Here is a 15995-nt window from a genome sequence, read left to right on the forward strand (position 1 = left end):
AATTATAATTAAAAATTTAATTATAATTAAAAAATTTGATACACAATTTATTTATTTAGAGATACTTCGTTTTTAAATAAATTGTTCGATAATGATAGGAACTGAAGATATAAAATGAATGTATTTATCATACATTGATACAATCATTGTATGACAATTGTTGCTTTCTACAGGAATACATAATATACGCGAAATATATTTAAGCAATTATCTCGCCAAGAATAAAATTACGATATATTCAGATAACTGAAATGTTTTTTTCTAGCAGCAAAATATACAAAATACAAACAGATCTCGATGGTGTCAGGATAAATTTATAAAAAGAAATGCTCTAGGGCTACGTTGGAATACGCCAGGTTATATTGTCAGAGAAGAAAAAAAAACAGAAACACTTTTGAGAATAAAAAAAGATAAAAGAGCAGTTAAATTTTAAGAAAAAAATTACAGAGAAATTGAGTAATAAAATTTACTGAAGGAATGTTTTAGAGAAATAGAAAAAATGGAGGAACTAAAAAACAAATGAAGGACAGATGAAGAAATGTTTTTTTTAGAAATGAAATGTCTGGGATAAAAGTTAAAAGATTAAGAAAAGAATAGTTCAAGGTACAGAAAAGAGACAGAAAAAGATGTAGAGACTTAAAAACAAAATAAGATTCAGAATTTTATATATGATAAAAGATATAGAGAGTTATATATTCTCAGAATACTTAACAAAATAAAGTCAGAAAGATTTTCAAAAAATTATTGCGCGATTTAGCTGTGAAAATGAAGAACTCTGTAGTAAATTTTGGTATGAACAGAAAAGAAATATGTGTAAAATATGTCAGAGTAAAGTTGAAACATTAGAGCATTTAATAATAAATTTGTAAAGATAAAAAACAGTTCAAGAATGAATTCAAGTTTTGGGAAATAAGGAGAGAGAATCAGCGCTGGATGAGAAAAATTGTGAGAGCAAAGAAAGAGAATAAGATAAAAAGAAATTAGAAAATAGACTTACAATTGAGGAGGAAATAAAATTAATTCAAACATAACCTAGAAATAATTTAAATCTAGTGCAATATTATATTACAAAAATTTAATTTATCCACGTATATATAAATTATATATCAAGTATATATAAAAATTAATTAGGCTAGAAAATATTATTATATAAAACTTAAATTTTGTATACATAACATTATTATACTGTAAAGTTTTTGCAAAACCTTTTTAAAAGTCAAAAGAAATAAATAAATCTACATATCTACAAGCAGATCTCGTATAATTGAAATGCTTTCGGGGTCGCGGGGACGAAGAGAAGAGAGATGAATGTTTTCTTTTTTGTACTATGTAAATTACATTACCGCGCGGCTGTTAGATATCACCGTTGCGTGAAAAAAATCAAATCGCGTTCGCTAGTGTACTGCTCGTTTCCTCCTGGAGCGGCCATTAAATATTCATATTCTCGCAGGCGTAAACTTTAAAATTCTGTCATGAATGTCGAACTTTTTCTTTATCGCAATACGCGCGTGCGCTATCGAACTTTTTCTCCGATTTAGACATCGCAAAATGTCGCTGCAAAAATAAAAGTAGCTGGGATTTTTTTCGGATTTGACGCAATAATAATTATTAGTACTAATTAATTTTGTTATTTTTAGATTAAATATTAAAAATTTACAAATCAAAAGTTCTTCGTATTTGCGAACTTTCTCTCTTTAGTCATGTTCTATAAAAAATAATAGTTTTACGCTCTTATATTCCCTGCTTGATATAAAACGTAACATATAAATATAACAACTCCTAATGTAGAATTAAAAATGTTCAGTAAAAAAAAACTTTTTAATTTATTTTAAGACGATAGAGAAAGGATCGTAATGAACTCTTTCAAAAATCACTTTTTGTCTTTAAAAATACTTTTAAATGAGTTGACATTTTTATGCCAGATAATTTAAAATTTTTAAACCATCTTTATTCCCTTACTGTATGAGGATTGAGAGTGATCATCACTTTGATTGAAAAAGTTTTTATAATCTAATAAAATCCTTCATTTCAATTCACTATTTTATCTGTTCTAAAATTACCAAAGTATATCCAAATTTTCCTATACAGCACAACAAGATTGCAAACACATTGCAGAATAATTTCATTGAAACATACCTATACAGCACTGAAAGATTGCAAAAATATCTTATTGCAATATTGTAATGTTGTAAATTAATTACGCAATGTAGTTGCAACATGGTTGCAATGTCATAGCAACGTAAAAATGTTCGCCTTTAACAAGATTGCGCTGTCTGATTGCTATTACTTTATACCTATTATATGACAAAAACACTTGATAATAACATAATTAAATTTAAATAATTCAAAATTTTATTCATATATGAAAAGCAGACTTTATTTCACATCTTAGAGTGTATAAACGAATAATTTTCAGTCTTTCGGACAATTATTTGTTCGCATTTTTAAACAATTTGTTCAATATCTGAATTTGCTGTGTTGGGATTATATCAAAAATAAACTGAGAAAAATATATTTTATTAATGTTACTAGCTGCGTTTTTGTAGACTTTATGTACTCTCATGAAAAAAACTTGAACACAGTATAAACGTATATTGTGTGTCGTCACATCCCCGAAAGCACGAAATATTGCTAATATATTGTATAAATATTGCAACATATTACAAATATTGCAGCAATATTGTGTAAATATTATAAATTTAATATTTTATTGAAGATATTGCAAAATATTTCTGCTATATTATAATGCAATCACATATCTTTCGCTAGTCCGTTCATTTACCGATATGTGATCCACTATGTTATCCATTCTGTATTCAATTTTTCTTCATGAGAGTATCTAAAGCTTGCAAAAATAAAACTAATAACATTAAATATATTTTTCTATTAGTTTAATTTCTGATACAATACAGAAAATTCAGACATTAAACTAATTGTTCAAAAATTTGACAAATAAAAGTATTGTGCAAAAAAGAATATTCTGCAATATCTTGTAAATATTGTATTCACGTTACAGAAATATATATGCAATACGATTTGACATATATTCAGTGATATCAGATTCCGTACGTTTACACCCATACAGCACAGACCATTGCAGCAATGTTGCAATATTGCAAATTGCAATGAAACATACACTTACAAAAATATTGCAGAGATATAAATCCACAAAATATCAGCAAAATTGTTGCAACATAACATAAATATTTCGGAAAATTTTCAAAATCAAAATTTTATAATTATATTATATTTTTTAGGGTAAAACGTATAGGAAATATATAAAATATGAAAAAGTTTAATTTAAAATAAATGTTTGCAATAATATTTATCTAAGAAATATTATATTATAAATTTACATATAATAAATTATATATACAGGGTGTTTCATTTTAATTGCCTCAGGCAAATATTTTGGAAAATAATGAAAATTCGAAAAAATGTTTTAGACAAAAGTTGTATGGTTTCTAGGGGGACATAAAATGGTGCCATGAGTTTGTTCTTGAAGAGTCACTTGAAGGTCACGTGACGGTTATCTTTAATTTCTTAAATGGAACCTACTAGTTTACATATTCTTGTAGCTTATCTCGAAAGCTTTCCGAAACACTATAATAAAATTCGTTTAAAAACTCATGCTGACATGACGTGTCTCGTTGTTTGTGTTCATCTCAAATTTAATAACCGTTGAATCTAACTAAGTAACATATTTAATTATTCCATAATAAAGTTCTACTTTTAAACATGTCCCATTGGATTCTTTCTTCTCTTTCTTAATTTACGTTTATACTTGAAAAGGACCACAACCATATGGTCGAAACGTCGTGTGAATAAATTGAATAATTTTGGCTAGTTAGGTCATTTTAATTAACCCGTTGTTTATAATTAATTACTAGTGACTTTAATCTCTAACTTATAACTATAATAAAATGTTTTTTCATTAAATACTTTTCGAGTTATAAGGCTTCAAAGTTGCAATATTTTGATATAAAATACAAGATATCTCGTGAAATATTCATTTTTCGATTATCTTACCCTAATACTTTTATGCACAGAATAGTGAGATAAATCAATTGCCGTAATTAAAACACATAATTATGTTAAAGTAAAAATGTGTAACTGCTAGTTGCAAATTCAGATTTTTTCTTAAAGATAACCATGTGTTTTCTTTACACCAATTAATTCGTCTCATTATTCTGTGCATAAAAGTATTAGAGTAAGATAATCGAAAAATGAATATTTGACGAGATAGCTTGTATTTTATGTCAAAATATTGCAACTTTGAAGCCTTATAATTCGAAAAGTATTTAATGAAAAAACATTTTATTATAGTGTTTCGGAAAGTTCTCGAGATAAGCTACAAGAATATGTAATGAAAAATAGTAGGTTCCATTTAAGAAATTAAAGATGACCTTCACGTGACCTTCAAGTGACTCTTCAAGGTCAAACTAATGGCACTATCTTAGGTTCCCCTAGAAACCATACAACTTTTGTCTGAAACATTTTTTCGAATTTTCATTATTTTCTGAAATATTTTCGATTAAAATAAAACACCCCGTATACAGGGTGTCCGGTAATAACCGCCTCACCATTCATATACAGGTAGAGCAAGTCAAACTGAGTAGAAAAATTCTCTACCATTTTTCGATTTTCAAAATAATTATCGAGAAATTAATTAACAAAGATTGACAAATCTGGGTAAGTTCAAGCGCGCGGCGAGAAGGCCCATCCTACTGCTACGCGGTTACTAGGCACTCATTGAATGATAGGAGGAGCGGTCTACGACTGGAAATAGATGCGTATGAGTAGCGCACCTAGTAACCGCATAGCGGTGGAACGGCCTTCTCGCCGCGCGCGCTTTACTCGCGTGGATTCGCCGTGACCTAACCTAACTTATATATACCTATACCATAGACTTACTAGAATAGACTGCTCATGAAGGTAGTGGGGGTATCCATCACTGAGAAAAGGACAGTTGTCGTTAATATGAGTTTCTATCTCTTTCTAACGCAGAGTAGTAGGAGAAATATAGCGACCAATAACCGGTGTCAGAGCGTGTTGTCATAGTATGCGTGTTGTTGATGTGAGTGCGTTCTATGCAGCGCGCATGCTTTGCTACGTAAGTCACGCCCACTAGAAAGAAATAGAGACTTATATTAAGGGTCTACCGGAGACACTGTGGAGACTCCTATCGGCCGGCTGCAAACTACGGATTCCATTTTGTCGTATTACAGCTAAAATTTAGAGAAAATCGCAATAAAATTATGATATTTTTAATCAGCGACATTGTCCGCAGGGTCGTAAAGAGCGATTTTTTGGAAAAAAGGTCAAAATAAAATTTCCAAAAATGTGCTGCTGACCGCGAGTTACCGTGGATCAGGTGTAGCTGTTCCTTGCATTCGAATTAAATTTATTATAAATTTTTAAAAATCAAATTGCAAAATCGGGCTCTTTACGACCCTTCTAATTTTTATAAAAAACATTTTAAAACAAAATTCATAAAGAAACATAACTTTTTCGCTGCTGAAAACGAAAAATTAGAATATGGCTATCTGTACCTAAAATACAGCTAACGAATCGATGTTGGAAGCACCGTTTGCTAAGGAGAGACAATAAAAGACAATAACGTCGTCTTTGTCTCTCTTGAAATGTAATGATGTACGTATACAGACATACACCAATCATTGAATAAGAATTCATTTCTCAATATTGGTGACAGTGACGCTGGAATTTTCTCGTCGGTCCGATAGACCCTTAAGATCGTCTTAAGTTCCCGTTCAACCCATGGTGTTGAAGTAGTGACAATTCAGTCACGTGACTTGTTTATCGTTCAAAACGAGCGATGAACGACGCATGAAAACGTACCATAAAGGTCGATAAGAGAGAGGAGTGACTCTCTATATATTCCTATATTTGTGTATCCATGTGACTGATTTCGGACTCTAACCTTTTTCGAGTTCTAACATACAGAGAAGAATTTAGATTCTGAGGTATGTGTTCATGGCAATTTTACAATGATTCATTTCGATAAAATATAATTGTAAAATATAATTTAGATTTTAAACTAATAATAAAGTAGTATAAGTTATTTTTAATTTCGATTTTATTAATATCGTGTGTAGTGATATTTTTTTATCTTCTTATGTACATGTAGAAGTTAAAATTATAGAATTGTTTATACAATAATTAGATTTATAAATAAAAAATAAAACCAGAATATATAAATCATTTATTTATGAAATAAAATTTAAAATTAACTGCTGAACTTGTTTATGTATAATACATACTATGTGTTTGTTGTATGGTAGGTATGTGTATGTTATATATGAATGTATAATAAGTAATCATTGAATAAGGATAATAGTATATTTCTCGTAAAATAAGAGTTTGTCGGATGAAGCACGATTGGCTATTGATTAAAGAATTTGTCAAAAAAGTTTTTATCAAGATTTTAAGAATTTTCTATCTGATATCTCATTGATAAATTCAATAAATATTTTGTCATATGAATGTAATATCAGCCTAATAAAACAAAAATCTTCATTGAATACTTATATTTATTATCTTATTTGTTATTATTAGATGGGTCGTAAAGCAAAATTTGATGAAAGTTCCCAAGTTTCTACTGGATATGGAAAAAAAGGAAAAAAGCAGAGTGATCCGACTTTTCCAAAGGGAGTTTTAGGTATGAGAAAAGACAGCAATGTATTATCAAATTTTTACTAACATTTGTGTAAAGTTATATAATTATAATATATAATTATAGTTATAATATTATTCAATACTAACTTATTTATTACATTATAGATAAAGAGATAAGTAAGTTAAGTCATCGACAGAAACAAAGGGCACAGAAAAGATTTCTAAAGAATCATCAACTGCAACAAAATACAAAAGTATCACTCAAGAAAAAAGCCATTCCCAAAGAAGAACAGACACAATTTAAAAATGTATGTTTTTTTTTATATGATAAATTTAATATGTTATTCTATCTTAATTTTGATATATAAAAACTATCTTTTATTTAATTAACTTTAGGAGAAAAATATATTAAAGAAGAAACTAAAAAGGAAAAAGGAAAAGAAATTAAAATCAGCTATTGATAACAATTATCATAATGAAGATGAGAACAAAGTTGATGACAGTGTTGAGGATAGTCAAATGGAACAGGATGAAGAGGATATGAATGATGACAAACCATCTTTTGTAGCAAAATTAAAAAAAGCAAAACAGAAGTTTGTGAATAATACAGAAAGTGATAGTGAAGAAATGTTATTCAGTGAGGAGGAAGAATCTATTGATGAGCAAATAAATGAAGAGACAGATGATAAAAGTCATGATAACGACGATGATGATGATGATGATGATGATGATGATGATGATGATGATGATGATGATGATGATGATGATGATGATGATGATGATGATGATGATGATGATGATGATGATGATGATGTATTTCCAATAGAAAAAGCTAATCAAAAATTAAAGAAGAAAAAACAAGAAGAAGAGTGAGTAAATTTTTCAATTAGTATATTTAAAAAATTTTTTTTTTTTAAATTATTTTTGTCTTTTTTTAAATAGAAAGCTTGCACAAGAAGAAATGGATAATATGATTGCTCATCAAAGTGTATTCTCTTTTCCAACTGAGGAAGAACTTGCTAATGTTACTAATTTAAAAGATATTCAGCAACGAATACGAGACGTTATTATGGTATTATCAGACTTTAAGAGATTACGGGTGGAAAATAGGTCGCGTTCTGAATATATTGAATTATTACGACGAGATTTATGTACATATTATAGTTATAACGATTTCTTGATGGAAAAATGGATGCAAATGTTCCCATTGGATGAATTATTAGAATTTTTAGAAGCAAGCGAAGTAGAAAGACCTATGACCATCCGCACAAATACTTTGAAAACGCGACGACGAGATTTAGCAGAGGTACATTGATATTTTGTATGGTAAACCAATATTCATAAAGTATATATTTATATATAAATTTATTTATAAGCAAACATTAATTTATAAATTATATTCATAAAGTGTATATTCTTATATATAAAAATTTGTTTACCAACAAATATAATTTTTAAGTTATTATATTAAATTATTATATTAAATTATTTATATATAAATTATGAATCTATTTTTAGGCTTTAATCAATAGAGGTGTTAATCTCGATCCTATAGGGAAATGGACGAAAGTTGGTTTGGTAGTGTATTCTTCGCAAGTACCCATGGGTGCAACACCAGAATATCTAGCTGGACATTATGTCATACAAGGTGCTGCCAGTTTCTTACCTGTTATGGTGCTGGACCCAAAGGAAAATGAAAGAATTCTCGATATGTGTGCCGCACCGGGCGGTAAAACTTCGCACATTGCTGCACTCATGAAAAATACCGGAACGTTGTTTGCCAACGATGTAAATAAAGATCGATTAAAAGCTGTCGTTGGCAACCTTCACAGAGTTGGTGTTGTAAATTCCATAATTTGCAATTATGACGGAAGACAATTCCCTATGGTAAAATAATTTGATTTTATTAATGCTTATAATTCATAACAAAGATCTTTCTTTCTAAGAATTATACAGGATTTTTAAGAAGTATGGAAATCCTCTAATATTTCAAAAAAATATGTATTTTCAAAAAGAAAAAAAATTTCATACAAAAGTTATAAGGTTTATGTGGCGCATTACATAGCATTATTATGACCTTGAATAGCATCAAAGTCACATGAAGGTCACCTTTTTTAAATGGAATCCTCTATTTTTTATTGCATATTCTTGTACTAAAATAAACTAGAGCCATTTGTGCATTCTATCAAAGATTGGCATATTGTCAGGAAGTAAAGGAGCAACTTTCAGCATTTATTGTAATACACGTAAAGTAGAGTTTTGAATCATTTAAAAGAGGGGGTGATGGTCCTCAGTCCTTGTTTTTTTTTTCTTTTTTGAAATTGTATTTTTGAAATATTAAAGGGTTTCCATACTTTTGATAAACCCTATATAATGAATATAACAATTTTCAGATTATGAAAGGCTTTGACAGAGTCTTGTTGGATGCTCCATGCACAGGCACAGGAGTAATCGCAAAGGATCCTAGCGTGAAGACGAATAAAGAGCAAGTAGATATTCAACGTTGTTGCACGTTACAGAGAGAGTTGTTGCTAGCAGCAATAGATTGCGTTAATGCTCGTTCAGAAACTGGTGGTATTATTGTTTATTCGACTTGCTCGATTCTACCGGAAGAAAATGAGTGGATTATAGATTATGCTCTTAAGAAGCGTAATGTTAAATTATTACCCACTAGCCTAGAATTCGGAACTGATGGTTTCACGAGCTACAGACAACATCGATTTCATCCTTCGCTAAAATTAACTAAAAGATATTATCCACATGTGCATAACATGTATGGTTTTTTTGTAGCAAAATTAAAAAAATTCTCCAATGTTATTCCTAATCAAAACAATACAAATAAAGAAACATCTGATTAATTTCGTAATCAATGTATACAATTTTGTTTATAATTTGAATTATATTATCACAATTATTACATGATACATTATAGCATTATATTATTCACTATATTTATGTCCTACCCTTACAATATTATTTCACAGACACAAGAGTTCAACTTTCCGTAAAAGAGAATAGTATAAAAAGATACACATAAATATACATATACCTATAGCAAAAATTAATGATTTGTTATATATAATTCAATAAAATATACAACTTTCTATAATTAAGATATTATCTAACAAAATGCATATTGTTTTTGTGTAATTAGCATAAATAAAACAAATTGTTTTATTTTGAGAAATTATTTATCCTAAAATTTATTTTTATTTTAATATTCATAAAAATAAGAGAAACTGTTGTGATTTCATTATTTTCATTGATTATTATATATCTATTAGTGAAAAAAAATACTTTTCAATTGCTTCTCACAAAGTCTCTTCACTTCATCTATAACAAAGATTTATGCAATTATTTTGATTTCATTATTGGATATCATAGATCACATATTGAACTTACCATCAATTTCTATAATACTTGCACTTTTCTGCTGTATGATAACAAAAAATTCCCTCAAATTAGATAATTTTCCAACAACCCAATAATCACTTATGGTCTTTATAATTATTTCTCCAGCCTCGTTTAATCTAAGCATTAAATTATTAATTAGTCTCGTGTATCTTTACGAATACACATAAAATTATGATTTTTAGAAATGTATTTATACCTATTTCTGTCATTATATATATCAGTGATAATTCTCAACACTTCAGGTGTGGTAAGTACATTAGAACAACATCTGTTATCTAAATGTATTGTACTTTTGTATGCTAAATTTAGTTTATTGAAATACAGATACTTGGTACAGGATTCTGGCGTGACTGTTACATGTTTAGAACATTGTTCAGCTACAGAGCTGACCAATGTGGTTAACTGTGGACCCAGAAAACTATCTAAGCTTTTAAAAAAATCAATTAATAAACTAGTTTTCCCTGAAAAAATATAAATATTTTAATTTTCACGTTAAAAAAATTAACTAAATTTTAAATAATTCACTTACTATCAACGAAGAGACATATTGTAGCACTTAAGGCTCGATACACTACTAGATATAGTGATATAGGTTTAGTAGCATAATTGATAAAAACTTTTGGTGATTTTCCAATTAAATTAGGCTCATTAACACTAGCAGGCCCGGTAACAAATCTACAAAAATGTATTTTTAATGACATATAAAATATATTCGAATAAAATCAAAGTATATCCGTATATTATTACTTTCCATAATGCGAAGTTGTGAATGGTGAAGGAGAATTCCTAGGTATGGAGCCGCCATGCAACTCTTTTTCAAGATGAGCTGGCAAAAGAGTGCTCACTAAATAATTGTAAACTACTTGCATATCTTCAGGTTCCAATCCGCTCCTAAGAACATACATCATACAGAAGTTGCTTAAAAATTATCCAAAATTTATTATCATAAAAATAATATGTATATAATATAAAACACTTAACTTACCAAACAACCTGATCATTATAAAGAAATGCTGTGTACTTTATTTGCGTAAACATAGCTTCTACTAGATTCATGAAACATTGTACTCTTAGAAATGTGATTTTGTCGAGAGGTAAAAATTGTAAACCTTGAAAAACATCTAAAATATCACTATTATTTAACTTTAACGAGAGTAGATACTGAAACAAATTAAAAAAAGAAATATAATACATGTAAGAATACATATTGATGTAATAAAATTAAATAAAATAATAATTATATTATAGGATAACAGGAATGTACATTTGTACTTACTCGTGAATAAAAATGTTCCAGTTTAAGTTTTAATAACATGATAGAACCACATTCAGGATCATTAATGATGGTTTCAAAAGAGCCCATAAATAATCGAAACATCATGTACGTCTGTTTCAATATAGCTTGGCAAATGCTACTGGATACCTCATCGTTTTGATATTTGTTACCATCTCCTTCTTTATAAATGTATGGTACACCAACAATCTATAAAATATAGATACAGTTTAGAATATACAACATAAAAATTATAGCTTTATATATATATAGAAAACTATATAAATATATTACTATTTACAATGTATTATTGACTATATTAGTCTAAAATATACTTACCATAACCATCCAAAAATTAGGTTCTGGTTGATAGTATATTTGACGGGTTTTGTGTGTATGACAATAATCACAGGGTTGACCAGGATTAAACGATCTATAACAATCTTTATAGAAATATTTTTTATAGAAATAAATATAATTATAATACATACTCTGTAAACTTGATTATTGCTTCGCTGAGTCCTATGTTTTTTATTTGAACATCTAAATCTTTCTCTGGATAATAATATAATATTTTCTTTTCTTCCTAAAAAATATATATTTATGTCATAAAATTGTGTAAGTTTTAATAATTAGAAAAAAAGAGATATTCTTTTTGATACATATACAGCGTGAACCAATAACTATTAGCACCTTAAATATCTTCGAATCTGTAAGGTCTAGAAGAAAATCTGTAGAATTAAAATTGCACGATACAAAGGGGACTATTATATGCCGATAAAAACGTTTGTCCAGATGGAGGCGCTTCAAAGATATCAAGGTCATTAATGTTTTGTAAATGAAAACCTTTATTTTTTATTACATATTCTTATAGCTTATCTCGAGAGCTTTCTGAAACACTATAATAAAATATTTTTTAATTAAATACTTTTCGAGTTATAAGGCTTCAAAGTTGCAGTATTTTGACATAAAATACAAGATATGTCGTAAAATATTTCGAAAAACATTTTTTAAAAAAACATTAATGACCTTGATATCTTTGAAGCGCCTCCACCTGGACAAACGTTTTTATCGGCATATAAAAGCCCCCTTTGTATCGTGCAATTTTAATTGTATAGATTTTCTTCTAGACCTTACAGATTCGAAGATATTTAAGGTGCTAATAGTTATTGGTCCACGCTGTATACATATGTCAAAGAAATAAATATTTGCATTTACTCGCCTCTCCTTCCTTCTTAGCGTATGTACCATTAAAAATGTAAAAGTGTTCCAACATGACTTCAGACTTCGAAGTCATTTTATTGTTTTGAAAATAAGCTTATTGTTAATAAATTTATTATTAAAATATAGCTAATTATAAATATGTAATGTAACGTAAGATATAATTGTTACTCATTGAAACATATCACTGACAGCTGACAGCTCTCTGCACTTATAACTAAAACTAAATTCAAAAACATCACTCATACGCACACTAACACATGTCTATCCTTGTTCAATTTTCAGTAAGTGACAAAGATAGAATGACACTTTAAACGCGCGAGCATAGTTCTCAAACGCAGCCTAAAGGTCCACGCACACACTTTTACATAACGCATAATGCATATACATAAGGAATTCGATTGGTTGAATTCTTTATGCATGTGTTTATAGACCAATCAGTTTCTTTATGTATGTTCATTATGCGCATAGTATAAGGCGTTTTTCAGCAAGTAACACAGGCGACACAGTGCCCATTAGTGTGAGGGAGAATATTCGTTGTGTCTCACTTACATTAATGGACACTGTTACACTGTGTCGTCTGTGTCGCTTGCTGGAAAACGCCCATAACTAATAGGAGCACTCTTTGTCGGCACTTTGATCTTTTTGTCTTTAATCACGTAGTATTTCGCCATGTTTTTGAACTAATATTCAGTGGCATGTCAATCGTTCAAGGAATCTGCGTTACATTTATGCCGTGAAAGAAATGTATAAAAATTTTATAAATTTTAAAAAATTAAGAAAAAGTTACAAAATTATGTAAAAAATAAAAGAAATAGAAATAATTTATAGTTTTATATTCACAAATATATTATAGTGTTACCTCTGTGATGCACTCTCACAGATTTCACACTACCACATATACAACAATTGTCTGATTGGTTCCTTCCAAAAACATGGCGGATGCGCAAAACGGATCGACGCAAACCCCGAAAAAGCTCGAAGTGCTCCTACTAGTTATATTATGGGCGTTTTCCAGCAAAGACACAGACGACACAGTGTAACAGTGTCCATTAGTGTAAGTGAGACACAACGAATGTTCTCCCTCACACTAATGGACACTGTGTCGTCTGTCGTTGCTGGAAAACGCCCTATGTTATGGGTTAGGTTAGGTAAAAGCACAGACTTCTATGTAATACTAGACTGCTAACTCCCTAGATTTTGCTTATATAAAGTGGAGGATAATCTTCATGACAGATATCATCAATGTTCTCATTCTCTTTCTCACTTTCATCTTCAATGACTATTCTTTCAGACGCACAATCCATCTTTACATTATCTGAAAAGCAAAAAATAAAGAAAATACTCGATGCTCATATAGCTTAAAGTGTCTTTTCATGTTGACGCTCGAACTATAGAGATATAAGAATAGAGGGCATAAGAGATCGGAAAATGCGATAGCCAAAGAGTATAAAGAAACAGGAGGGAATGTAACGGTGGTGAGGGCAATGACTTCTATCAGAGAGAAGCATGAGAGAGGCCACGCTACCACAGTTTAACCAGTTACGACAGTAGACGAAAATCAGGGTCCTGAGTTGCAGTGCGCATGCGTGAAAAATCGAACTAACAATATGGCAGCGTTGTTTATGTCAGAGTAAATGGAGAACAGGCCTATTTATATAAAATAAAATTGGGCGGATATATTTGTGCAGTAACAAATTGTAAAAATGTTACGGGTACAAAAGGAATTAGTTTTTTTTATTTTCGAAAGATCCTAAAAGGTAAAATTTTTATTTTAATTTTTAATTTTAATTCATTGTTAATTTATTATTTTATTGTTATTTTATAATTTTATTATTATTTATTTTTAGTTTAAATTATTTTATTATTTTTAATTTTCATTATTTTTTAGATCTTTTTAGTTTTCTGCTGAATGCAAAACATCAGGATGTGAACATAATTATTTGTGCCTTAACACTTCAACTATTTGTAACTTTTTTGATAATAAATTAAGAAATAAAAAAAGAATTTGGAAATTATTTATACTTTTTTATTTATGTGTATTTTGTTCATACTTTTAAGAACAAAATAAATTATCTTATAATTATATATTCTTTTATAAAATGTATATATAAATCTTATTCATTTGCGTTATTCTATACGTATATAAAATATATATAATTTACTTTTTAGTATGTTTTTTTTTATTATCTTACTTATTTATATATTTTATATATAAGAAAGTATTTATAAATAAATCTTCAAAATATTATTTCTTTTAATTTTTAGTATGTTTTAATTTTTAAATAAAAATATTTTACTTTTAATATTTTTCATTTCACATTTATACTTGGCGCATTTTCCAACCAAGAATATGGCGATGGGTCATGTGATTCATAAACCACAATATCAAAGGTGTTGACGCTACTGTCGTAACTGATTAAACTGTGACGCTACAATTTTCCTTGAAACGCTTTTTTTAGGTCGAACCTGGTCGGACACTAGCGTTGCGTACATCTATTTTACGGCGCCTGGAACTAAATGGCTACATCCACTTTCGATGCCATGATAATACAGGCCATTGGTTCATGTCCGTATTAGATCTACAATTTAGTGGTTCGTGTCCGTGCTACGTCCACAATTTATATAGATGATAATTCTTTACTCCCCCCTCCCTCTTCCCCTTTATCTTCTAACCTCTTCACTCTTTTCTCCACCACCTTCTTCCATGCCCCCTCCTTACTTTCCTCCCTTACCCTCCACCTCTTTTCTAACATCTCTATCCTCCCCACCAACTCCTCTTTCTTTTTCTTCCACTCCATCTCTTTCGCTCTCATCTCCTATTTTATCTCTCCCATCTCCTTTCTCATCTCCTTTATCCTTCCCTTTAGCTCTCCCCTATCCTTCTTTCCTTTTAACCTTAAGGTCCTAATTTCCTGCAAAATTAGCTCCATATTCCCCTCCTCTTTTTTTGCTCTCACCGGCGACCTCTGTATCTTCTTACTTTTTGAAAGGCTTTAATCCCCCCTTCCGCCCCTTTCTCCTCATCCTCCGAATCATCTCTCTTTTAAACCACTCCTCAATCAGTTCCATACTCCCCGCTCTTTCCCTTCTCCCTTTTACCTTCTGTTCTTGCTCTCCTATCCCCTCTCCCTTCTTTTTCCTTTCTTTCCTTCCTTTCCCAATGTCAATTCCAGCTCCCATCCTGCTTGCGTATCCGCCGTTACCTTGTCCCCGTCCGCCATTTTATTCCTATTTTTAGCTTCTTCTGGTTCCTTCCAGATGTCGCCTATTTACTCTCTCTCTCTTTTCTATACCCGTTATTATACCCTATGCCTCAAAATCCCACCTGTCAAAGACCGCTTGTCACCACAAACTTCTATATAATACTAGACTGCTAACTCTCTAGATTTTGCTTATATAAAGTGTCCTCAAACTTTATGTACTAAGGGCGCATTCGGGGAGATACTAT

At 29.8% G+C, this 15995-nt stretch overlaps 2 protein-coding genes across 5 annotated transcripts; one reads left to right on the forward strand and one right to left on the reverse strand.

Annotated features, from left to right (window-relative positions):
- Positions 1-5901: 5901 nt before the first annotated feature.
- LOC140674450 (28S rRNA (cytosine(4447)-C(5))-methyltransferase-like) lies at positions 5902-9558 on the forward strand. Its single transcript, XM_072907981.1, has 7 exons — positions 5902-5984; positions 6577-6679; positions 6802-6944; positions 7033-7505; positions 7579-7942; positions 8155-8523; positions 9030-9558. The coding sequence occupies exons 2-7, from the start codon at positions 6577-6579 to the stop codon at positions 9492-9494; spliced, it is 1917 nt and encodes a 638-aa protein (XP_072764082.1). The 5' UTR covers positions 5902-5984; the 3' UTR covers positions 9495-9558.
- A 279-nt stretch (positions 9559-9837) lies between these two features.
- On the reverse strand, positions 9838-12878 carry Ccz1 (vacuolar fusion protein CCZ1). Of its 4 annotated transcripts, none has more exons than XM_072907984.1 (10): positions 12542-12878; positions 11815-11905; positions 11663-11756; positions 11327-11533; positions 11036-11211; positions 10798-10941; positions 10580-10725; positions 10247-10511; positions 10039-10166; positions 9838-9969 (listed from the first exon to the last, which is right to left on the reverse strand). In XM_072907984.1, exons 1-10 carry the CDS (start codon positions 12618-12620, stop codon positions 9917-9919), a joined length of 1383 nt encoding a protein of 460 aa, XP_072764085.1. In that variant the 5' UTR covers positions 12621-12878; the 3' UTR covers positions 9838-9916. The 4 variants fall into 4 exon arrangements, with proteins under 4 accessions (XP_072764085.1, XP_072764084.1, XP_072764083.1 ...); XM_072907983.1 differs by having other exon boundaries at positions 11815-11909; positions 12546-12875; XM_072907982.1 differs by lacking the exon at positions 12542-12878 and adding an exon at positions 12017-12251 and having other exon boundaries at positions 11815-11909.
- Between the last annotated feature and the right edge of the window lie 3117 nt (positions 12879-15995).

This window comes from Anoplolepis gracilipes, chromosome 16, assembly GCF_047496725.1.
Source record: "Anoplolepis gracilipes chromosome 16, ASM4749672v1, whole genome shotgun sequence".
Classification (NCBI taxonomy): Eukaryota; Metazoa; Arthropoda; class Insecta; order Hymenoptera; family Formicidae; genus Anoplolepis; species Anoplolepis gracilipes.

Coding starts and splice junctions, on each gene's coding strand:
- Ccz1 (XM_072907982.1), bottom strand. CDS start 12,148: ATGACCTTGATATCTTTGAAGCGCCTCCATCTGGACAAACGTTTTTAT. Junction 11,910..12,016: donor CAGATTCGAAGATATTTAAG/GTGCTAATAGTT, acceptor TATATTTTTTAG/GAAGAAAAGAAAATATTATA. Junction 11,534..11,662: donor CTAATTTTTGGATGGTTATG/GTAAGTATATTT, acceptor TATATTTTATAG/ATTGTTGGTGTACCATACAT.
- LOC140674450 (XM_072907981.1), top strand. CDS start 6,577: ATGGGTCGTAAAGCAAAATTTGATGAAAGTTCCCAAGTTTCTACTGGA. Junction 6,945..7,032: donor AACAGACACAATTTAAAAAT/GTATGTTTTTTT, acceptor AATTAACTTTAG/GAGAAAAATATATTAAAGAA. Junction 7,943..8,154: donor GACGACGAGATTTAGCAGAG/GTACATTGATAT, acceptor ATCTATTTTTAG/GCTTTAATCAATAGAGGTGT.